General features: G+C 39.3%; 1 protein-coding gene across 4 annotated transcripts in view; it reads right to left on the bottom strand.

The window, feature by feature from the left end:
- The window catches only part of LOC114662319 (AF4/FMR2 family member 4-like), a 154,098-nt gene that overhangs the window by 121,922 nt on the left and 5,769 nt on the right, over positions 1-26,407 (bottom strand). For all 4 annotated transcript variants that reach the window (XR_007936341.1, XM_051934425.1, XM_051934426.1 and 1 more), the window contains exons 2-12: positions 23,789-23,888; positions 21,177-21,415; positions 19,856-19,955; positions 17,243-17,481; positions 15,922-16,021; positions 13,307-13,545; positions 11,986-12,085; positions 9,366-9,604; positions 7,034-7,222; positions 5,658-5,757; positions 1,105-1,343 (exon numbers count right to left, since the gene is read on the bottom strand). Coding sequence is in view for 3 of the 4 variants with exons in the window: in XM_051934425.1 (XP_051790385.1) it covers positions 1,105-1,343; positions 5,658-5,757; positions 7,034-7,222; positions 9,366-9,604; positions 11,986-12,085; positions 13,307-13,545; positions 15,922-16,021; positions 17,243-17,481; positions 19,856-19,955; positions 21,177-21,398 (1,767 nt within the window). In the remaining variant the exon portion in view is untranslated. The remainder of the gene's footprint in view (positions 1-1,104; positions 1,344-5,657; positions 5,758-7,033; positions 7,223-9,365; positions 9,605-11,985; positions 12,086-13,306; positions 13,546-15,921; positions 16,022-17,242; positions 17,482-19,855; positions 19,956-21,176; positions 21,416-23,788; positions 23,889-26,407) is intronic.

Raw genomic sequence — 26,407 nt, 5'->3', positions numbered from 1 at the left:
TATTGGGTCATGTAGGCCTACTTTATCAAGAGCACAGCAGAGCTAAGGGGTGGTGTATAAAACATTATTTATTAGACTGTATTAATTCCCAAAAAGGTGTATTATGATGTAAAAGTAACAATAAAACACATATGCATACATTATAGAATTAGTTTAAAACAAATTATTATCGGTTGCATAAGTCACAGAGGGGGTTAAGATCCATTAATCTTAGTCAACATTTCAACCCTCATCACTCTTTCACAGGTAGTAGCTGAATCCAGGGAAAGGTGGTGTTTTGGGAAAAGATTTGCTTTTTCATTGGAAAGCTGTGATAGAGGATGAGGGAGAATGTGAAGGACGAGAGCCACGACAAATGGCTGGTAGGGGCAAGCGTTTCCTGTTAATTAGGGTCAATGGAGGTTTGTCTTTCTTCTTCATTTTTGAATATCTTCACTTCTCCTAGAGTTTCACTGAATGTTCTGAGCAAACTCACACAATTTATAAAATCAGGAGCAAAACGTTAGAGAAATTAATAGATGAATATATTCAAAATGAGAAACCGAAATATCACTTATATAATAATAAGAAGCAAGTTTTATATAATTAACTGCAAACTCTTTATACCAACATTTGACATTCAACTTGAGTATCACATACTAAATACTCTGTTACTTTACTTCTGTTGTTTCAGATTTGTATTGGTTACATGCACAAGCATAACTGGCCTCTTCAAGCTCTTCACTTTTTAGATTTGTCTAATTCAGAGAAGTCTTTGGTTTTCTTGCTTGCCTTCTTCCCCCCCAGAGCAGTTCTGGGGTCCACCGGCTCTACTGGTTCATTTTGGAGATGATCTGTATTTAGGTCTCTGCATTTCTTACATTCCTCACACTCAAGTTGAGTAGAAACGTTAACATTTTTTGATTTGAAAAGATCTGACATTAAGTTTTCACTTATCTTAATTTGCTCATTCTGTTGAGCGAATCTGCCTTGCAGCAAGCCTACATTTCATATTTACAAACAGCTAAATTTCTGATTTGTTAGTAAAGTGGACCTCAACATGACAAGCTCTACTTTTCTTCTGTTTGGTGAGTGAAGTGTTACCACTAACTGCTTTCTACTTACTTCTGGATCTTTTGAAGGCTCTTCACTCGTGTTGTTTTGAACACCTGACGTCGTCTCACTCGGAGGTTTGCTCCTTTCACCAGTTGTGTCACTCTCGTTAACAGTGCTCTGGCCCTGGTCATTCTGTTCACATGTGGTAGTTGTGTTCATCTGGTGGGTCAGAGCACTAGGGGAGGCAGGCCGAGATGAAACCTCTGAATATCCTTGTGGTTTTGTCTCCATATCTTTAGACTCTTTATCTGTGGCAAGTAAAAATGGAATATGTTCCTGTTATTTTACCATCAACACATCAACAGACATGATGCTGAACTATCCTGACATCACTAGAGATGGCCGGTTGCAAATATGCAATAAGAAAAAAATACAAAAGTACAAACAAGACTCTGATTTTTAATATAACATTACATAACTTTTTCAGAGCTGTGTAATGCAATTCAGGGTTACTGGGTGCTGGCGCCCATCCTAGCAGTTTGGGTGCAAACCAGATGCCATCTCTGGACAGTCCAACATGGGGACCATTTCACACTCACACTCACCCAATGCGTTTTGGAGTCTCTGGTTATCCCAGCCTCCATATCTTTGAGGATATGGGTGGAAAACTGGAGAGCACAGAGGGAAGGATTAGCTTTAAAAATATATATTATTATCACATTGAAGTGTGGAGCAATTATTTTAAAATATGTGGGCACTCCATTCAATTTACAAAGCTTTTAATATATTCTGGGAATACTGTATGTACTTAGAGATATTAAATGTCATCAATATGGTGTCTACCACAGTTAATATGATGAATGCTACTTGTGTAGTAAATCCCTTTCATGTATGTCTGGCGTTGTCCACCTTCATATTGATGTGTTGCACTCAAGAAGACCATCAAATTTAAGACCCTGCTACAGTCTCAGATGCAATAAATGCTCTGAAACTCCATAGGTTACAACAAGAGAGGTGGACTTTGAGTGAGACTCTGATATAGGGATTTCCAACCATCACTGCCAACAAGCTATGTGACCAATACTCAGTGACATCAGAGGAAACCAAAAACATCAGCACAACACACGATGGAGAAGGTCAGTGCTGTCTAATGTGCACACTGTATCTTGGTTTAAAAAGGCCATGTTGGCTACAGATGTTGACAATTACTCTGTTTTCTGTTAATGGCTGAGAGCAGTACAGTTTCTGTAAACAGACAGGTGACAAACATGTCAGTGTGTTAATAGAAGATAGCATGGTAATGGCAGTGCAAAAAAATGCATCGGCTTTCAGAATACCCAAGTACTCCCTAAAGAACTTCATTTATCTGACCTGTGATGCTTTGTCACAGCAGTTTTGCTGTAGTACATGTCAATGTGGCACTTGCTGATGAAACAAGGTATGAGACTACAAAAAGACTGCTGATTCTGAGAGACTACATTAAGCTTCATGTCATACAGACATGGGGATGTGTACTTTTCTGGTACCACCCGTTTACCCCTTCTTCTTCTCTATCTTTAACCCCTTGAGACTTAATCATCTTGTTGGGGGTCTACCAGCTGGGGAAGCACGCAGTCCACAAACACAAATTAAACTTCAAAACTTGCCACCCCTTTCCTGGTGATTCCTTTTGCTGGTCAAACCGTGATTTGGCCGTTGGCAAGGATGGCGCTAGCTGTATTTCAGATACTTATTTCTTCCACGTTTGTCTTGCCCACTACTGTCTTCCTCATGTGACGTTTCTCTTCCTATCACTTTGTATTATTGTGACAACCTTGGGCATCAAGTTTATCATCCACAAGCTCACTTCTGTCTGTCTTGAGGATGGCCCCCCACCCCAGTCTTCATTTCATCTGGTAATGTCCCACAGTCACACACAAACATGGCATTGGCAAGCAAATGTTGACCCAGAGAAATCAAAAATACAGCAATAAGTGAAAGTGTTACGCCCTAATTGCATTTTTTTCACCAGGAACTTCTATTTAGTAGCCAAATGAACCAGATTTTTTAATATACATTTAAATCAATTTAATATTGTCTGACTGTGTAAAGTACATCTCCTTATCTATGCATAATTATTCCTTCTTCATCCTACATTTGACCTCTTTTTCATTAAAATTCTGCCTCCAAAGTTGATCAGCCCTAAAGTTTTAATCCAACATACACCTAGGCAGGTAAAGCTGAATTTAAGGACCACCCATCAGCACCCACCCATATTCTCAAGAAAAAAAAATCAGATTTTCTGCAAAACAGAAGGATTGTAACGTGTTAGACAGAAAGAAGCTAAAGGTGACATATGTATAAAATGTGCATTTGATGGACTTGTCTCATAGCTTTTTAATTTTGATTTCTCTGAATGCACTATTCACTCACAATGGTGACCATTTTAGATTCACAATTCAACTTAACCTCACAATTCTGAGTTAAGGCCTCACTGAGACTTGCAGTGATTTTAGAAAACACTCGGTGTTTAAGAGGGAGAAAAGTGTGTTTGAAAGAAAATAACTGAAAACTGAAAAAAACAGAATAAGATGACGCAAGCAAAGGTGCGGGACAATATGAACTCAGACCTGGCTTTGTTTCTTTATTCATTTATGATGATGTCCTCAAGACAACATTACACTTGAAGGCGCGCCACTCACCTTGTTGTAGAGCGATTCAAACAGAGGCTGGAGCGTGAGTGAGGAGGGTCTTTCCCGGTGCCGCCTCCTGAAGTCACGCTCCCCCTCTCCTTCGGCTTCCAACCTTTGTGTCGGATTAGTGCAAATATGTCACTCCTGCAAGCAAACTATAATTCTTAGTGTGATGAGATAAGTCGCAAAATCAACCAGAATGTTCAAGCAAATTAAAAAAAAAACCTGATCTAAATCCTAAATCCTAAAGTAGTGCTCTCGCGGAGTTAAGGTACACGCTCTGAGGCCGGAGTGTGAGTGAGGAAGGCCCCGCTCCCCTCCCTTCGGTCTGCTGCATATCTCTTGGATTGGCACAAACAAATCGTCACCACAACCAAACTATATTTAGAGCATTGAGAGAAGTCGCAAAATCAACTGGAATGTTGAAGCAAATTATAGAAAAACACCCGATCTAAATCTGTTAAGTAGTTCTCTCTTGAAAAGCAGACAGACATTTAGATAGACAGATGTTGGATTTTTTATATATGTAAAGATTAGATTAGATTGGATTAGAAGTGAAAGCGTCATTTAAAGCAAGTTAAATATATCCTTTCCTTTCTACCCTACTTGTCTTGTTTTAATATCTCCGTCACAGTTACTTGGAAGGGATATGCATAGGTTCAAAGAATGAGGTGCAATTTAAGAAGAACACATTCCCAGGCAGAATTGGCCTCCTTTGAATACAAGTAGGAGATAAAAATAATCAATCATGTAAGGCAGTAAAAAATTGGGATGCATGGAGAATCGCTTTATAATTGCACTGAATCAAGCAGTGTCTCAGGGGTCACCACCTCTATTCTGTACTACCCTTATTTGGCGCACTGTGAGACAAACATAGTTAGTTTGTGATGTTTAATTATGAGAGCTTAATGAAATTACCATGACAAACAATTGCATAGAAAAAAATAATGAAAATGTGGAATCTATAATGAGCCTGAATTTCATCTTTCATCATCATGAAAAATGCTTCCGTAGTTCTGATAGACAAAAAAATAATAATAATTAAGGTAAAAATTACATAAGCAAATAAATATCCAGCCAACTACCAGTTAGAGCAATAAGTGAATTTCAATGCTTATGTCTATGTCTCAAAAGAAAATACTTAATAATACCGCTGTGACAAAAAGCATCTCCTCTCTGAATACTGAAGTAGTTTCTGTCTCAAATTCATTCATTTGTCATGTGAAATTTGCCAGACTAGTTTTGCTGTACTACGTGTGGATGTGGCACCTTTGTCTGAAACAAATTTTCAAAATGTTAAAAAACTGATCCTAAGAGACTACTTGAAGCTTCATATCAGATAGACATGTGGTCATGTACCCCTCTGGTACCACTCGCTTACCCCTCATTCTCTGTCTCTAACCCCATGAGACTTAATAATTTTGGATGTCCTGAGTACCTAGTACAGCCCACTTTCTCCTTTCCAAATGTCTTCCTTTGCTGTACTTTTATGAGCACTGAATGAAATTACTGGCCAGGTCATGCAGATGTAGAATGAAATAAGTATAATCAATCTCATCAGAGGTCATGAAACCCCAGCTGAAGGTTGGGGTTTTTAATACATGTTAATACAGTCATCCTTTCATTTGCAATTTAAACAATCAGTTACTCCATGGTCAGATTCCTTCTCTTCCCCACCACGCAGTTTGTCTAATCTGAGAATGACTGAACCTTTAGAAAATTCTGAGTGAAGGCGACAATGAGGCTTGCAGTGATTTTAGAAAAGGATCAGTGTTTAGGAGTGAGAAGTGCATTTCAAAGAAAATAACTGAAATGTACGCAACAAAAAAAAAAGAATAAGATCACACAAGCAAAGAGTGGGATGATGTGAACTCGGACCTCGCTTTGTTTCTTTATTCATTTATGACGGAGTCCTCCTGACAACATTACATTTGTAGGCGTACCACTCACCTTGTTGTTTGTTTTCGATCGTCTTCAGTTTCTGACGTAGAGCACAGAACTGTTTGTTCTGAGACTTCAGCAAGGAATCTGTTAATTTCACCAATTCACCCTAACACAAGAATAGGGAAAGTGAAATTAAAGAGTTTTAAACATTAAAATATTTGTAAAACACTGTGCTGAACAAACCCGGGATATACTGTATGTCTGATACATGAACTGAAAGCTGGTCAGTGATGAAGACAACCTCCAGTGCATCATCTGCTTTCTGGCAAGTAGGGCGTATTAATAGGAACTGACGTGTAAAAGAACTTGTATGGAAGACCACTGGAATAGCATGAAGAAGAAAATATAAAGTGGAATAAAGCCTGAGAGAGACTTAAGGAGACATCCAGGAGGCAGTAATGGGGATGGCCAAAGAAAAAGTGCGAGACAAGCGATAGATAGATAGATAGATAGATAGATAGATAGATAGATAGATAGATAGATAGATAGATAGATAGATAGATAGATAGATAGATAGATAGATAGATAGATAGATAGATAGATAGATAGATAGATAGATAGATAGATAGATAGATAGATAGATAGATAGATAGATACTTTATTAATCCAAAGGGGAAATTCACATAATCCAGCAGCAACTGACTGATACAAAAAACAATATTAAATTAAAGAGTAATATAAATGCAGGTAAAAAACAGACAATAACTTTGAATAATGTTAACGTTTCGCCCCCCCCCCCCCCCACCCCCCCCGGGTGGAACTGAAAAGTCACATAGTTTGGGGGAGGAACGATCTCCTCAGTCAGTCAGTGGAGCAGGACAGTGACAGCAGTCTGTCACTATATAATAAACCATGACAAGCAACTTGTGACAAATTCCTTTGGCATTGGTAGGAATGAATCATTTGTGTTGCCAATCGTACAGCCATTACAACAATAAAGTACACATTTGAGTACGATTCTCAAGCTACTGTTATATATGTATTCTGATTTTATAAGGGGAATCAGGAAGAAACAGAAGGAAATGGGATGTAGCATTTGGAAAACAGTGATTTCAGGAGGCTTTGGTCGCTGCTTGGTGCATGGATTAAATGGAGAGCACTTACATTAATGGAAATATTGAAGTAGATTTTAAAGTTTCAAATTATTTTCGTACTGACGTGAGAAGAACAGAGAAGATGGATATACTGTATTAATCATACGTGACCAGAGTATGGTCAGAGATCTGTTTAGTCTTGTGTGAGTACTGTACTCTTATTGAACCTGTACCTGTCTAAAAGCCACAATACATAAGCAGACACCAAATGACCGTAGCATGCTTGGCTGGCTGAAGAGGAGCAGAGCATAGCCATATATGGATTTCCTCACAAGCAGTTTATGTTACCTGGAAGGAAAGCGACAGGCTTTCTGTCTGTGGGTCAGCTGGCTGAACACAGGTATCTCTAGTAGTGGTCTCAATCTTTTTCTTCAGGCTGTCTTTGAACACTTTAATCTCTTGAAGCATGTCGTCAATGAGCTTATAGGCAGAATAGAACATCTTGTTAGATTCCTTAACGTCTGTCCCGGGGGAGTCCTGACAAGACAAACAGAAGCATTCTGTTCAATCACATATGTAATAAGGTTCTTCTGCTATCATGAAATACTGCAGATCTACTAATTCATGGTATAACTCAGTGCTAAAAGATCAGTTTCATGAGGATGAGAATGACGTTTGATAACAGAATGGAATGGAGCCAAATATGGTGGCTGGCATCCTAAGGAACATGTATGTAAGTCAAGCGCAGTACTTATCCTTTTCCACTTGCGCTCATCACATTCTAGACATGTCAGTGAATTCCAACACTGACTGTAACTCACAAACAAAGCCCAACGTGCTGCCAGAGAACAAAGCATATTGCAATGTCAGTCTCAGTGAATGGTGTGAATGTTCCTATCTTTATATTTCTGTATGTTTAACCTTGCAGAGTTTTTCAGTAAATATTACGTCAAGATGGGGAACAACATCATCTTTCTTTATAGTCTCCCAGTCTGCATCCTGGAATTCATCTGCATTGGTTTGTACCTGAGTCAATATGGAAAGACAAGTAAACAGATGTTTCTTTGTTGTCCTGAGGAAAAGTTAGTCAATGTGTATTACATCCTTCTCAGAGTCATTAACAAAAAGACTAAAATCTGTTAAAGTCGATATAAATATTCCTTTTGGAGATGAAGATTTCTTGACTTATACTATGCAATTTTTTCAATTAATGAAACTAACCATACTTCCTAGTTTTGTCTAAATTGAGATGTTGCCTGGCAGGCAGAGATTTGATAAGAGCAGAAGAGGAATCTGGATGCAGAAGATGAGAGTGGTGACTGTCACAGGCCTGTGAGGGTGACAGATGTCTGCATCAGCGCATGGGCGGTTCTGCTTAACAATAGTTAGGAGATACAGTGGACACTCAGTATGCCTTGTACTGCATCTGTAAGTGGACTCTCAGTGTCAATGCTGTATGGGCACTGGACTGAGACATTAGCTCAGGTAGACAGGCGAGTGCAATTCATGGGTGCAGACAGCTGACTGATTCATCCTATGAGAGGTGGGACTCTGCTGACCAGGGGAGAGTAGGCTGTATTGGGTCATGTAGGCCTACTTTATCAAGAGCACAGCAGAGCAAAGGGGTGGTGTATAAAACATTATTTATTAGACTGTATTTATTTCCAAAAAGGTGTATTATGATGTAAAAGTAACAATAAAACACATATGCATACATTATAAAATTAGTTTAAAACAAATTATTATCGGTTGCATAAGTCACAGAGGGGGTTAAGATCCATTAATCTTAGTCAACATTTCAACCCTCACCACTCTTTCACAGGTAGTAGCTGAATCCATGGAAAGGTGGTGTTTTGGGAAAAGATTTGCTTTTTCAATGGAAAGCTGTGATAGAGGATGAGGGAGAATGTGAAGGACGAGAGCCACGACAAATGGCTGGTAGGGGCAAGCGTTTCCTGTTAATTAGGGTCAATGAAGGTTTGTCTTTCTTCCTCATTTTTGAATATCTTCACTTCTCCTAGAGTTTCACTGAATGTTCTGAGCAAACTCACACAATTTATAAAATCAGGAGCAAAACGTTAGAGAAATTAATAGATGAATATATTCAAAATGAGAAACCGAAATATCACTTATATAATAATAAGAAGTAAGTTTTATATAATTAACTGCAAACTCTTTATACCAACATCTGACATTCAACTTGAGTATCACATACTAAATACTCTGTTACTTTACTTCTGTTGTTTCAGATTTGTATTGGTTACATGCACAAGCATAACTGGCCTCTTCAAGCTCTTCACTTTTTAGATTTGTCTAATTCAGAGAAGTCTTTGGTTTTCTTGCTTGCCTTCTTCCCCCCCAGAGCAGTTCTGGGGTCCACCGGCTCTACTGGTTCATTTTGGAGATGATCTGTATTTAGGTCTCTGCATTTCTTACATTCCTCACACTCAAGTTGAGTAGAAACGTTAACATTTTTTGATTTGAAAAGATCTAACATTAAGTTTTCACTTATCTTAATTTGCTCATTCTGTTGAGCGAATATGCCTTGCAGCAAGCCTACATTTCATATTTACAAACAGCTAAATTACTGATTTGTTAGTAAAGTGGACCTCAACATGACAAGCTCTACTTTTCTTCTGTTTGGTGAGTGAAGTGTTACCACTAACTGCTTTCTACTTACTTCTGCATCTTTTGAAGGCTCTTCACTCGTGTTGTTTTGAACACCTGACATCGTCTCACTCGGAGGTTTGCTCCTTTCACCAGTTGTGTCACTCTCGTTAACAGCACTCTGGCCTTGGTCATTCTGTTCAAATGTAGTAGTTGTGTTCATTTGGTGGGTCAGAGCACTAGGGGAGGCAGGCCGAGATGAAACCTCTGAATATCCTTGTGGTTTTATCTCCATATCTTCAGACTCTTTATCTGTGGCAAGTAAAAATGGAATATGTTTCTGTTATTTTACCATCAACACATCAACAGACATGATGCTGAACTATCCTGACATCACTAGAGATGGCCTGTTGCAAATATGCAATAAGAAACAAATACAAAAGTACAAACAAGACTCTGATTTTTAATATAACATTACATAACTTTTTCAGAGCCGTGTAATGCAATTCAGGGTTACTGGGTACTGGCGCCCATCCTAGCAGTTTCGGTGCAAACCAGATGCCATCTCTGGACAGTCCAACATGGGGACCATTTCACACTCACACTTACCCAATGCATTTTGGAGTCTCTGGTTATCCCAGCCTCCATATCTTTGGGGATATGGGTGGAAAACTGGAGAGCACAGAGGGAAGGATTAGCTTTGAAAATATATATTATTATCACATTGTATCACAAGTGTAGAGCAATTATTTTAAAATATGTGGGCACTCCATTCAATTTACTAAGCTTTTAATATATTCTGGGAATACTGTGTGTACTTAGAGATATTAAATGTCATCAATATGGTGTCTACCACAGTTAATATGATGAATGCTACTTGTGTAGTAAATCCCTTTCATGTATGTCTGGCGTTGTCCACCTTCATATTGATGTGTTGCACTCAAGAAGACCATCAAATTTAAGACCCTGCTACAGTCTCAGATGCAATAAATGCTCTGAAACTCCATAGGTTACAACAAGAGAGGTGGACTTTGAGTGAGACTCTGATATAGGGATTTCCAACCATCACTGCCAACAAGCTATGTGACCAATACTCAGTGACATCAGAGGAAACCAAAAACATCAGCACAACACACGATGGAGAAGGTCAGTGCTGTCTAATGTGCACACTGTATCTTGGTTTAAAAAGGCCATGTTGGCTACAGATGTTGACAATTACTCTGTTTTCTGTTAATGGCTGAGAGCAGTACAGTTTCTGTAAACAGACAGGTGACAAACATGTCAGTGTGTTAATAGAAGATAGCATGGTAATGGCAGTGCAAAAAAATGCATCGGCTTTCAGAATACCCAAGTACTCCCCAAAGAACTTCATTTATCTGACCTGTGATGCTTTGTCACAGCAGTTTTGCTGTAGTACGTGTCAATGTGGCACTTGCTGATGAAACAAGGTATGAGACTACACAAAGACTGCTCATTCTGAGAGACTACATTAAGCTTCATGTCATACAGACATGGGGATGTGTACATATCTGGTACCACCCATTTACCCCTTCTTCTTCTCTATCTTTAACCCCTTGAGACTTAATCATCTTGTTGGGGGTCTACCGGCTGGGGAAGCAGGCAGTCCACAAACACAAATTAAACTTCAAAACTTGCCACCCCTTTCCTGGTGATTCCTTTCGCTGGTCAAACCGTGATTTGGCCGTTGGCAAGGATGGCTCTAGCTGTATTTCAGATACTTATTTCTTCCACGTTTGTCTTGCCCACTACTGTCTTCCTCATGTGACGTTTCTCTTCCTATCACTTTGTATTATTGTGACAACCTTGGGCATCAAGTTTATCATCCACAAGCTCACTTCTGTCTGTCTTGAGGATGGCCCCCCACCTCCAGTCTTCATTTCATCTGGTAATGTCCCACAGTCACACACAAACATGGCACTGGCAAGCAAATGTCGACCCAGAGAAATCAAAAATACAGCAATAAGTGACGGTGTTACATCCTAATTACATTTTTTGTCACCAGGAACTTCTATTTAGTAGCCAAATTAAACCAGATATATTAATATACATTTAAATCAATTTAATATTGTCTGACTGCGTAAAGCACATCTCCTTATCAATGCATAATTATTCCTGCTTCATCCTACATTTGACCTCTTTTTCATTAAAATTCTGCCTCCAAAGTTGATCAGCCCTAAAGTTTTAATCCAACATACACCTAGGCAGGTAAAGCTGAATTTAAGGACCACCCATCAGCACCCACCCATATTCTCAAAAAAAAAAATCAGATTTTCTGCAAAACAGGAGGATTGTAACGTGTTAGACAGAAAGAAGCTAAAGGTGACGTATGTATAAAATGTGCATTTGATGGACTTGTCTCATAGCTTTTTAATTTTGATTTCTCTGAATGCACTATTCACTCACAATGGTGACCATTTCAGATTCACAATTCAACTTAACCTCACAGTTCTGAGTTAAGGCCTCACTGAGACTTGCAGTGATTTTAGAAAACGCTCAGTGTTTAAGAGGGAGAAAAGTGTGTTTGAAAGAAAATAACTGAAAACTGAAAAAAACAGAATAAGATGACACAAGCAAAGGTGCAGGACGATATGAACTCAGACCTGGCTTTGTTTCTTTATTCATTTATGATGATGTCCTCAAGAAAACATTACACTTGAAGGCGCGCTACTCACCTTGTTGTTTGTTCTCGATCTTCTTCATTTTCTCAGGCACATCAGACAGATGTTTGTTCTGAGACTCCGGAAAGGAATCTGTTAATGTCTCCACTTCATTCTAAAGCAAGAATAGGAAAAGTGACATTAGATAATTTTAAACATAAAGATGTTTTATAAAACAATGTGCCGAACAAACCAGGGACGTTTGTCTAAAACGTGAACTGAAAGCTGCTCAGTGATGAAGATGACTTCCAGTGCATCATCTGCTTTATGGCCGAGGCAAGGAGGGCTCAGTAGTAGGAAATGACGTGTAAAAGAACTTATATGGAAGACCACCGGAAAAGCATGAAGTTGAAAATATAAACTGGAATAAAACCTAAGAGAGTCATAAGGAGACCTCCAGGAGGCAGTGATGGGATGACCAAACTTGAAGTATGGGAAATCCCATAAACCATGACAAGCACCTTGTGATAAATTACTTTGGCATTAGTAGGAGTAAATTCTTTGTATCTCCCAACTTTACAGCTATTACACCAAACAAGTACATTTTTGAATAGAAGTCTAAACCTACTGTGATAAACATATTCAAGACACACATAAGCATCTGGTTCAATCACGAGTGTACTAAAGAACTTCTAATCGTAACTTCTCCTGGAGTTTCATTGAATGCTCTAATTATCACAAAATTTAAACAATCAAAGCAAAAATATTAGGGAAATTTAGTGGATGAATATATTCAAAATGAGAAACCGACATATCACGTACGTAATAATAAGAATCAAGTTTTAAATAACTAAGTACAAACTCTTTTACCAATGTCTAACATTCAACTCAAGTATCACATCTTAAAAATGCTATTACTTTATTTCTGTTATTTCAGATCTGCATTGGTTACATGCACAGGCATAACTGGCCTCCTCAATCTCTTCACTTTCAGATTTGTCCAATTCAGAGAAGCCTTTGGTTTTCTTGCTCGCCTTCTTCTCCTCCAGAGCAGGACTGAGGCCCACAGGCCCTGCAGGTTCATTTTGGAGATAATTCATCTTCAGGTCTGTGCTTTTATTACTTTCTTCAAACTCAAATTGAGTACAACTGGTCCAAAAGATTTACATTTTCAGATTTGTACAGATCTGACATTAAGTTTTCAGTTATCTTAATCTTCTTATTTTATTCAGCAAATATGCCCACCAGCATGTCTACATTTCATATTTACAAACATCTGAATTTTCGTGTCTGTCTTATTTTTCTGATTTGTTAGTAAAGTGGACCTCAACATGACAAGCTCTACTTTTCTTCTGTTTGGTGAGTGAAGTGTTACCGCTAACTGCTTTCTACTTACTTCTGGATCTTTTGAAGGCTCTTCATTCGTGTTGTTTTGAACACCTGACATCGTCTCACTCGGAGGTTTGCTCCTTTCACCAGTTGTGTCACTCTCGTTAACAGCGCTCTGGCCCTGGTCATTCTGTTCACATGTGGTAGTTGTGTTCGTTTGGTGAGTCAGAGTACTAGGGGAGGCAGGCCGAGATAAAAACTCTGAATATCCTTGTGGTTTTGTCTCCATAGCTTCAGACTCTTTATCTGCGGCAAGTAAAAATGGAATATGTTTCTGTTATTTTACCATCAACACATCAACACACATGATGCTGAACTATCCTGACATCACTAGAGATGGCCTGTTGCAAATATGCAATAAGAAACAAATACAAAAGTACAAACAAGACTCTGATTTTTAATATAACATTACATAACTGTTTCAGAGCCGTGTAATGCAATTCAGGGTTACTGGGTGCTGGCGCCCATCCTAACAGTTTCGGTGCAAACTAGATGCCATCTCTGGACAGTCCAACGTAGGGACCATTTCACACTTACACTCACCCAATGCCTTTTGGAGTCTCTGGTTATCCCAGCCTCCATATCTTTGGGGATATGGGTGGAAAACTGGAGAGCACAGAGGGAAGGATTAGCTTTAAAAATATATATTATTATCACATTGAAGTGTGGAGCAATTATTTTAAAATATGTGGGCACTCCATTCAATTTACAAAGCTTTTAATATATTCTGGGAATACTGTATGAACTTAGAGATATTAAATGTCATCAATATGGTGTCTACCACAGTTAATATGATGAATGCTACTTGTGTAGTAAATCCCTTTCATGTATGTCTGGCGTTGTCCACCTTCATATTGATGTGTTGCACTCAAGAAGACCATCACATTTAAGACCCTGCTACAATCTCAGATGCAATAAATGCTCTGAAACTCCATAAGTTACAACAAGAGAGGTGAGCTTTGAGTGAGACTCTGATGTAGGGATTTCCAACCATCACTGCCAACAAGCTATGTGACCAATACTCAGTCACATCAGAGGAAACCAAAAACATCAGCACAACACATGATGGAGAAGGTCAGTGCTGTCTAATGTGCACACTGTATCTTGATTTAAAAAGGCCATGTTGGCTACAAATGTTGACAATTACTCTGTTTTCTGTTAATGGCTGAGAGAAGTACAGTTTCTGTAAACAGACAGGTGACAAACATGTCAGTGTGTTAATAGAAGATAGCATGGTAATGGCAGTGCAAAAAAATGCATCGGCTTTCAGAATACCCAAGTACTCCCTAAAGAACTTCATTTATCTGACCTGTGATGCTTTGTCACAGCAGTTTTGCTGTAGTACGTGTCAATGTGGCACTTGCTGCTGAAACAAGGTATGAGACTACACAAAGACTGCTCATTCTGAGAGACTACATTAAGCTTCATGTCATACAGACATGGGGATGTGTACATTTCTGGTACCACCCGTTTACCCCTTCTTCGTCTCTATCTTTAACCCCATGAGACTTAATCATCTTGTTGGGGGTCTACCGGCTGGGGAAGCAGGCAGTCCACAAACACACATTAAACTTCAAAACTTGCCACCTCTTTCCTGGTGATTCCTTTCGCTGGTCAAACCGTGATTTGGCCGTTGGCAAGGATGGCGCTAGTTGTATTTCAGATATTTATTTCTTCCACGTTTGTCTTGCTCACTACTGTCTTCCTCATGTGACGTTTCTCTTCCTATCACTTTGTATTATTGTGACAACCTTGGGCATCAAGTTTACCACCCACAAGCTCACTTCTGTCTGTCTTGAGGATGGCCCCCCACCCCCAGTCTTCATTTCATCTGGTAATGTCCCACAGTCACACACAAACATGGCACTGGCAAGCAAATGTCGACCCAGAGAAATCAAAAATACAGCAATAAGTGACGGTGTTACATCCTAATTACATTTTTTGTCACCAGGAACTTCTATTTAGTAGCCAAATTAAACCAGATATATTAATATACATTTAAATCAATTTAATATTGTCTGACTGCGTAAAGTACATCTCCTTATCAATGCATAATTATTCCTGCTTCATCCTACATTTGACCTCTTTTTCATTAAAATTCTGCCTCCAAAGTTGATCAGCCCTAAAGTTTTAATCCAACATACACCTAGGCAGGTAAAGCTGAATTTAAGGACCACCCATCAGCACCCACCCATATTCTCAAAAAAAAAAAATCAGATTTTCTGCAAAACAGGAGGATTGTAACATGTTAGACAGAAAGAAGCTAAAGGTGACGTATGTATAAAATGTGCATTTGATGGACTTGTCTCATAGCTTTTTAATTTTGATTTCTCTGAATGCACTATTCACTCACAATGGTGACCATTTTAGATTCACAATTCAACTTAACCTCACAGTTCTGAGTTAAGGCCTCACTGAGACTTGCAGTGATTTTAGAATACGCTCGGTGTTTAAGAGGGAGAAAAGTGTGTTTGAAAGAAAATAACTGAAAACTGAAAAAAACAGAATAAGATGACGCAAGCAAAGGTGCGGGACGATATGAACTCAGACCTGGCTTTGTTTCTTTATTCATTTATGATGATGTCCTCAAGAAAACATTACACTTGAAGGCGCGCCACTCACCTTGTTGTTTGTTCTCGATCTTCTTCATTTTCTCAGGCACATCAGACAGATGTTTGTTCTGAGACTCCGGAAAGGAATCTGTTAATGTCTCCACTTCATTCTAAAGCAAGAATAGGAAAAGTGACATTAGATAATTTTAAACATAAAGATGTTTTATAAAACAATGTGCCGAACAAACCAGGGACGTTTGTCTAAAACGTGAACTGAAAGCTGCTCAGTGATGAAGATGACTTCCAGTGCATCATCTGCTTTATGGCCGAGGCAAGGAGGGCTCAGTAGTAGGAAATGACGTGTAAAAGAACTTATATGGAAGACCACCGGAAAAGCATGAAGTTGAAAATATAAACTGGAATAAAACCTAAGAGAGTCATAAGGAGACCTCCAGGAGGCAGTGATGGGATGACCAAACTTGAAGTATGGGAAATCCCATAAACCATGACAAGCACCTTGTGATAAATTACTTTGGCATTAGTAGGAGTAAATTCTTTGTATCTCCCAACTTTACAGCTATTACACCAAACAAGTACATTTTTGAATAGAAGTCTAAACCTACTGTGATAAACATATTCAAGACACACATAAGCATCCGGTTCAATCACGAGTGTACTAAAGAACTTCTAATCGTAACTTCTCCTGGAGTTTCATTGAATGCTCTAATTATCACAAAATTTAAACAATCAAAGCAAAAATATTAGGGAAATTTAGTGGATGAATATATTCAAAATGAGAAACCGACATATCACGTACGTAATAATAAGAATCAAGTTTGAAATAACTAAGTACAAACTCTTTTACCAATGTCTAACATTCAACTCAAGTATCACATCTTAAAAATGCTATTACTTTATTTCTGTTATTTCAGATCTGCATTGGTTACATGCACAGGCATAACTGGCCTCCTCAATCTCTTCACTTTCAGATTTGTCCAATTCAGAGAAGCCTTTGGTTTTCTTGCTCGCCTTCTTCTCCTCCAGAGCAGGACTGAGGCCCACAGGCCCTGCAGGTTCATTTTGGAGATAATTCATCTTCAGGTCTGTGCTTTTATTACTTTCTTCAAACTCAAATTGAGTACAACTGGTCCAAAAGATTTACATTTTCAGATTTGTACAGATCTGACATTAAGTTTTCAGTTATCTTAATCTTCTTATTTTATTCAGCAAATATGCCCACCAGCATGTCTACATTTCATATTTACAAACATCTGAATTTTCGTGTCTGTCTTATTTTTCTGATTTGTTAGTAAAGTGGACCTCAACATGACAAGCTCTACTTTTCTTCTGTTTGGTGAGTGAAGTGTTACCACTAACTGCTTTCTACTTACTTCTGGATCTTTTGAAGGCTCTTCATTCGTGTTGTTTTGAACACCTGACATCATCTCACTCGGAGGTTTGCTCCTTTCACCAGTTGTGTCACTCTCGTTAACAGCGCTCTGGCCCTGGTCATTCTGTTCACATGTGGTAGTTGTGTTCGTTTGGTGAGTCAGAGTACTAGGGGAGGCAGGCCGAGATGAAACCTCTGAATATCCTTGTGGTTTTGTCTCCATAGCTTCAGACTCTTTATCTGCGGCAAGTAAAAATGGAATATGTTTCTGTTATTTTACCATCAACACATCAACACACATGATGCTGAACTATCCTGACATCACTAGAGATGGCCTGTTGCAAATATGCAATAAGAAACAAATACAAAAGTACAAACAAGACTCTGATTTTTAATATAACATTACATAACTGTTTCAGAGCCGTGTAATGCAATTCAGGGTTACTGGGTGCTGGCGCCCATCCTAACAGTTTCGGTGCAAACTAGATGCCATCTCTGGACAGTCCAACGTAGGGACCATTACACACTCACACTCACCCAATGCCTTTTGGAGTCTCTGGTTATCCCAGCCTCCATATCTTTGGGGATATGGGTGGAAAACTGGAGAGCACAGAGGGAAGGACTAGCTTTAAAAATATATATTATTATCACATTGAAGTGTGGAGCAATTATTTTAAAATATGTGGGCACTCCATTCAATTTACAAAGCTTTTAATATATTCTGGGAATACTGTATGAACTTAGAGATATTAAATGTCATCAATATGGTGTCTACCACAGTTAATATGATGAATGCTACTTGTGTAGTAAATCCCTTTCATGTATGTCTGGCGTTGTCCACCTTCATATTGATGTGTTGCACTCAAGAAGACCATCACATTTAAGACCCTGCTACAATCTCAGATGCAATAAATGCTCTGAAACTCCATAGGTTACAACAAGAGAGGTGAGCTTTGAGTGCGACTCTGATGTAGGGATTTCCAACCATCACTGCCAACAAGCTATGTGACCAATACTCAGTCACATCAGAGGAAACCAAAAACATCAGCACAACACATGATGGAGAAGGTCAGTGCTGTCTAATGTGCACACTGTATGTTGGTTTAAAAAGGCCATGTTGGCTACAAATGTTGACAATTACTCTGTTTTCTGTTAATGGCTGACAGCAGTACAGTTTCTGTAAACAGACAGGTGACAAACATGTCAGTGTGTTAATAGAAGATAGCATGGTAATGGCAGTGCAAAAAATGCATCGCCTTTCAGAATACCAAAGTACTCCCTAAAGAACTTCATTTATCTGACCTGTGATGCTTTGTCACAGCAGTTTTGGTGTAGTACGTGTCAATGTGGCACTTGCTGCTGAAACAAGGTATGAGACTACACAAAGACTGCTCATTCTGAGAGACTACATTAAGCTTCATGTCATATAGACATGGGGATGTGTACATTTCTGGTACCACCCGTTTACCCACTCTTTGTCTCTATCTTTAACCCCATGAGACTTAATCATCTTGTTGGGGGTCTACCGGCTGGGGAAGCAGGCAGTCCACAAACACACATTAAACTTCAAAACTTGCCACCCCTTTTCTGGTGATTCCTTTCGCTGGTCAAACCGTGATTTGGCCGTTGGCAAGGATGGCGCTAGTTGTATTTCAGATACTTATTTCTTCCACGTTTGTCTTGCCCACTACTGTCTTCCTCATGTGACGTTTCTCTTCCTATCACTTTGTATTATTGTGACAACCTTGGGCATCAAGTTTATCATCCACAAGCTCACTTCTGTCTGTCTTGAGGATGGCCCCCCACCCCCAGTCTTCATTTCATCTGGTAATGTCCCACAGTCACACACAAACATGGCACTGGCAAGCAAATGTCGACCCAGAGAAATCAAAAATACAGCAATAAGTGACGGTGTTACATCCTAATTATATTTTTTTTCACCAGGAACTTCTATTTAGTAGCCAAATTAAACCAGATATATTAATATACATTTAAATCAATTTAATATTGTCTGACTGCGTAAAGTACATCTCCTTATCTATGCATAATTATTCCTGCTTCATCCTACATTTGACCTCTTTTTCATTAAAATTCTGCCTCCAAAGTTGATCAGCCCTAAAGTTTTAATCCAACATACACCTAGGCAGGTAAAGCTGAATTTAAGGACCACCCATCAGCACCCACCCATATTCTCAAAAAAAAAATCAGATTTTCTGCAAAACAGAAGGATTGTAACATGTTAGGACAGAAAGAAGCTAAAGGTGACATATGTATAAAATGTGCATTTGATGGACTTGTCTCATAGCTTTTTAATTTTGATTTCTCTGAATGCACTATTCACTCACAATGGTGACCATTTTAGATTCACAATTCAACTTAACCTCACAGTTCTGAGTTAAGGCCTCACTGAGACTTGCAGTGATTTTAGAAAACGCTCAGTGTTTAAGAGGGAGAAAAGTGTGTTTGAAAGAAAATAACTGAAAACTGAAAAAAACAGAATAAGATGACGCAAGCAAAGGTGCAGGACGATATGAACTCAGATCTGGCTTTGTTTCTTTATTCATTTATGATGATGTCCTCAAGACAACATTACACTTGAAGGTGCTCCGCTCACCTTGTTGTTTGTTCTCGATCTTCTTCATTTTCTCAGGCACATCAGACAGATGTTTGTTCTGAGACTCCGGAAAGGAATCTGTTAATTTCTCCACTTCATCCTAAAGCAAGAATAGGAAAAGTGACATTAGATAATTTTAAACATAAAGATGTTTTATAAAACAATGTGGCGAACAAACCAGGGACGTTTGTCTAAAACGTGAACTGAAAGCTGCTCAGTGATGAAGATGACTTCCAGTGCATCATCTGCTTTATGGCCGAGGCAAGGAGGGCTTAGTAGTAGGAAATGACGTGTAAAAGAACTTATATGGAAGACCACCGGAAAAGCATGAAGTTGAAAATATAAACTGGAATAAAACCTAAGAGAGTCATAAGGAGACCTCCAGGAGGCAGTGATGGGATGACCAAACTTGAAGTATGGGAAATCCCATAAACCATGACAAGCACCTTGTGATAAATTACTTTGGCATTAGTAGGAGTAAATTCTTTGTATCTCCCAACTTTACAGCTATTACACCAAACAAGTACATTTTTGAATAGAAGTCTAAACCTACTGTGATGAACATATTCAAGACACACATAAGCATCCGGTTCAATCACGAGTGTACTAAAGAACTTCTAATCGTAACTTCTCCTGGAGTTTCATTGAATGCTCTAATTATCACAAAATTTAAACAATCAAAGCAAAAATATTAGGGAAATTTAGTGGATGAATATATTCAAAATGAGAAACCGACATATCACGTACGTAATAATAAGAATCAAGTTTTAAATAACTAAGTTCAAACTTTTTTACCAATGTCTAACTTTCAACTCAAGTATCACATCTTAAAAATGCTATTACTTTATTTCTGTTATTTCAGATCTGCATTGGTTACATGCACAGGCATAACTGGCCTCCTCAATCTCTTCACTTTCAGATTTGTCCAATTCAGAGAAGCCTTTGGTTTTCTTGCTCTCCTTCTTCTCCTCCAGAGCAGGACTGAGGCCCACAGGCCCTGCAGGTTCATTTTGGAGATAATTCATCTTCAGGTCTGTGCTTTTATTACTTTCTTCAAACTCAAATTGAGTACAACTGGTCCAAAAGATTTACATTTTCAGATTTGTACAGATCTGACATTAAGTTTTCAGTTATCTTAATCTTCTTATTTTATTCAGCAAATATGCCCTCCAGCATGTCTACATTTCCTATTTACAAACATCTGAATTTTCGTGTCTGTCTTATTTTTCTGATTTGTTAGTAAAGTGGACCTCAACATGACAAGCTCTACTTTTCTTCTGTTTGGTGAGTGAAGTGTTACCGCTAACTGCTTTCTACTTACTTCTGGATCTTTTGAAGGCTCTTCATTCGTGTTGTTTTGAACACCTGACATCGTCTCACTCGGAGGTTTGCTCCTTTCACCAGTTGTGTCACTCTCGTTAACAGCGCTCTGGCCCTGGTCATTCTGTTCACATGTGGTAGTTGTGTTCGTTTGGTGGGTCAGAGTACTAGGGGAGGCAGGCCGAGATAAAAACTCTGAATATCCTTGTGGTTTTGTCTCCATAGCTTCAGACTCTTTATCTGCGGCAAGTAAAAATGGAATATGTTTCTGTTATTTTACCATCAACACATCAACACACATGATGCTGAACTATCCTGACATCACTAGAGATGGCCTGTTGCAAATATGCAATAAGAAACAAATACAAAAGTACAAACCAGACTCTGATTTTTAATATAACATTACATAACTGTTTCAGAGCCGTGTAATGCAATTCAGGGTTACTGGGTGCTGGCGCCCATCCTAACAGTTTCGGTGCAAACTAGATGCCATCTCTGGACAGTCCAACGTAGGGACCATTTCACACTCACACTCACCCAATGCGTTTTGGAGTCTCTGGTTATCCCAGCCTCCATATCTTTGGGGATATGGGTGGAAAACTGGAGAGCACAGAGGGAAGGATTAGCTTTAAAAATATATATTATTATCACATTGAAGTGTGGAGCAATTATTTTAAAATATGTGGGCACTCCATTCAATTTACAAAGCTTTTAATATATTCTGGGAATACTGTATGAACTTAGAGATATTAAATGTCATCAATATGGTGTCTACCACAGTTAATATGATGAATGCTACTTGTGTAGTAAATCCCTTTCATGTATGTCTGGCGTTGTCCACCTTCATATTGATGTGTTGCACTCAAGAAGACCATCACATTTAAGACCCTGCTACAATCTCAGATGCAATAAATGCCCTGAAACTCCATAGGTTACAACAAGAGAGGTGAGCTTTGAGTGAGACTCTGATGTAGGGATTTCCAACCATCACTGCCAACAAGCTATGTGACCAATACTCAGTCACATCAGAGGAAACCAAAAACATCAGCACAACACACGATGGAGAAGGTCAGTGCTGTCTAATGTGCACACTGTATGTTGGTTTAAAAAGGCCATGTTGGCTACAAATGTTGACAATTCCTCTGTTTTCTGTTAATGGCTGACAGCAGTACAGTTTCTGTAAACAGACAGGTGACAAACATGTCAGTGTGTTAGTAGAAGATAGCATGGTAATGGCAGTGCAAAAAAATGCATCGCCTTTCAGAATACCAAAGTACTCCCTAAAGAACTTCATTTATCTGACCTGTGATGCTTTGTCACAGCAGTTTTGCTGTAGTACGTGTCAATGTGGCACTTGCTGCTGAAACAAGGTATGAGACTACACAAAGACTGCTCATTCTGAGAGACTACATTAAGCTTCATGTCATACAGACATGGGGATGTGTACATTTATGGTACCACCCGTTTACCCCTTCTTCGTCTCTATCTTTAACCCCATGAGACTTAATCATCTTGTTGGGGGTCTACCGGCTGGGGAAGCAGGCAGTCCACAAACACACATTAAACTTCAAAACTTGCCACCCCTTTTCTGGTGATTCCTTTCGCTGGTCAAACCGTGATTTGGCCGTTGGCAAGGATGGCGCTAGTTGTATTTCAGATACTTATTTCTTCCACGTTTGTCTTGCCCACTACTGTCTTCCTCATGTGACGTTTCTCTTCCTATCACTTTGTATTATTGTGACAACCTTGGGCATCAAGTTTATCATCCACAAGCTCACTTCTGTCTGTCTTGAGGATGGCCCCCCACCCCCAGTCTTCATTTCATCTGGTAATGTCCCACAGTCACACACAAACATGGCACTGGCAAGCAAATGTCGACCCAGAGAAATCAAAAATACAGCAATAAGTGACGGTGTTACACCCTAATTGCATTTTTTTCACCAGGAACTTCTATTTAGTAGCCAAATGAACCAGACTTTTTAATATACATTTAAATCAATTTAATATTGTCTGACTGTGTAAAGCACATCTCCTTATCAATGCATAATTATTCCTGCTTCATCCTACATTTGACCTCTTTTTCATTAAAATTCTGCCTCCAAAGTTGATCAGCCCTAAAGTTTTAATCCAACATACACCTAGGCAGGTAAAGCTGAATTTAAGGACCACCCATCAGCACCCACCCATATTCTCAAAAAAAAAATCAGATTTTCTGCAAAACAGGAGGATTGTAACATGTTAGGACAGAAAGAAGCTAAAGGTGACATATGTATAAAATGTGCATTTGATGGACTTGTCTCATAGCTTTTTAATTTTGATTTCTCTGAATGCACTATTCACTCACAATGGTGACCATTTTAGATTCACAATTTAACTTAACCTCACAATTCTGAGTTAAGGCCTCACTGAGACTTGCAGTGATTTTAGAAAACGCTCGGTGTTTAAGAGGGAGAAAAGTGTGTTTGAAAGAAAATAACTGAAAACTGAAAAAAACAGAATAAGATGACGCAAGCAAAGGTGCAGGACGATATGAACTCAGACCTGGCTTTGTTTCTTTATTCATTTATGATGATGTCCTCAAGACAACATTACACTTGAAGGTGCTCCACTCACCTTGTTGTTTGTTCTCGATCGTCTTCAGTTTCTCAGGCACACCACATAGATGTTTGTTCTGAGACTCCGGAAAGGAATCTGTTAATTTCTCCACTTCATCCTAAAGCAAGAATAGGAAAAGTGACATTAGATAATTTTAAACATAAAGATGTTTTATAAAACAATGTGCCGAACAAACCTGGGACGTTTGTCTGAAACGTGAACTGAAAGCTGCTCAGTGATGAAGATGACTTCCAGTGCATCATCTGCTTTATGGCCGAGGCAAGGAGGGCTCAGTAGTAGGAAATGACGTGTAAAAGAACTTATATGGAAGACCACCGGAAAAGCATGAAGTTGAAAATATAAACTGGAATAAAACCTAAGAGAGTCATAAGGAGACCTCCAGGAGGCAGTGATGGTATGACCAAACTTGAAGTATGGGAAATCCCATAAACCATGACAAGCACCTTGTGATAAATTACTTTGGCATTAGTAGGAGTAAATTCTTTGTGTCTCCCAACTTTACAGCTATTACACCAAACAAGTACATTTTTGAATAGAAGTCTAAACCTACTGTGATAAACATATTCAAGACACACATAAGCATTCGGTTCAGTCACGAGTGTACTAAAGAACTTCTAATGCTCTAATTATCACACAATTTAAACAACCAAAGCAAAATATTAGGGAAATTTAGTGGATGAATATATTCAAAATGAGAAACCGACATATCATGTACGTAATAATAAGAATCAAGTTTTAAATAACTAAGTACAAACTCTTTTACCAATGTCTAACATTCAGCTCAAGTATCACATCTTAAAAATGCTATTACTTTATTTCTGTTATTTCAGATCTGCATTGGTTACATGCACAGCCATAGCTGGCCTCCTCAATCTCTTCACTTTCAGATTTGTCCAATTCGGAGAAGTCTTTGGTTTTCCTGCTTGCCTTAGTATCAGACCGAGCAGGAATGAGCCCAAAGGCTCTACCGGTTCATCCTGGACGTAATATCCTTCTCCCTCGACTCCTTCTCCTGTGTCTCATCCACTTTATTAAATCTCTCCTTAAGTACAGAATGATCTGAGAATTTCTTCAAGTGACATGACCTGGTTTTATATTTATAGTCTGAGTTGTTGTGGTTTAAAAGAAAAGGAGACAGCACTGTTCCTTATGGTGCTCCAGTGTTGCTCACATCCTTATGACAGACAAATTCCTTGAGTCTCACAAGCTGTGGTGTGCTAGACAGATAATTCATTATCCATGACACCACAGGCTTATCCACCTGCATATCTCTGAGCTTTCCCTTTAATAGAGATGGCTGACTCCATTTAATAACACTTGGGCTTTGCCAGGACAAACGTCAAGAAGGTTCCTTATTCTCCCAAGCTTTCTAGAAAGAAGCTGGTTATTCTCCTAGTTTGACACTGATTGATTTAAACTGCTCAAAAAAATTAAAGGAACTCTTTGAAAACACATCAGATCTCAATGGGGTAAAAATCCTGCTAGCTAACTCTATTGATATGGACTGATATGGTAATGTGTTAGGATGAAAGGATGCCACATCGTTTGATGGAAATGAAAGTTATCAATCTACAGAGGGCTGAATTCAAAAACACCATGAAAATCAAACTGAAAAAAATGATGCGGCAGGCTTGTTCATTTTGCTAAAATTTCATTGCAGCAACTCCGAATCGTACTCCGTAGTTTGTATGGCCCCCACGTGCTTGTATGCATTCCTAACAGCGTCCTAATGAGATGACAGATAGTGTCTTGGGGGATCTCCTCCCAGATCTGGACCAGGTCATCATTGAGCTCCTGGACAGTCTGAGGTGCAACCTGGTGACGTCGGCTGGACCGAAACATAATGTCCCAGAGGTGTTCTGTTGGACTGAGGTCAGGCGTGTGAGCGTGGGAGCCAGTCAATGGTATCAATTCCTTCATCCTCCAGGAACTGCCTGCATACTCTCGCCACAGGAGGCCGGGCATTGTTGTGCACCAGGAGGAACCCAGGACCCACTGAACCAGCATAGGGTCTCATAATGGGTCTGAGGATTTCATCCCGATACCTAATGGCAGTCAGGGTGCCATTGTCTAGCCTTGTAGAGGTCTGTGCATCCCTCCATGGATATGCCTCCTCAGACCATCACTGACCCACCACCAAACCTGTCATGCTGAATGATGTTACAGGCAGCATAACATCCTCCATAGCTTCTCCAGACCCTTTCACGTCGGTCACATGTGCACGTGGTGAAACTGCTCTCATCTGTGAAAAGCACAGGGCGCCAGTGGTAGACCTGCCAATTCTGGTATTCTATGACAAATGCCAATTAAGCACCACGGTGCTGGGCAGGCAGTGAGCACAGGGCCCACAAGAGGACATCAGGCCCTCAGGTCACCCTCATGAAGTCTGTTTCTGATTGTTTGGTCAAACACATTCACACCAATGGCCTACTGGAGGCCATGTTGTAGGGCTCTGCAAGTGCTCATCCTGTTCATCCTTGAGCAAAGGAGTAGATGCCGGTCCTGCTGATGGGTTAAGGACCTTCTACGGCCCTGTTCAGCTCTCCTAGAGTAACTGCCTGTCTCCTGGAATCTCCTCCGTGCCCTTGAGACTGTGCTGGGAGACACAGCAAACCT

Source organism: Erpetoichthys calabaricus, chromosome 12, assembly GCF_900747795.2.
Source record: "Erpetoichthys calabaricus chromosome 12, fErpCal1.3, whole genome shotgun sequence".
Lineage (NCBI taxonomy): Eukaryota > Metazoa > Chordata > Cladistia > Polypteriformes > Polypteridae > Erpetoichthys > Erpetoichthys calabaricus.
Note: the sequence above shows the minus strand (reverse complement) of the source record. Positions and strands in the feature narration are given on the sequence as shown.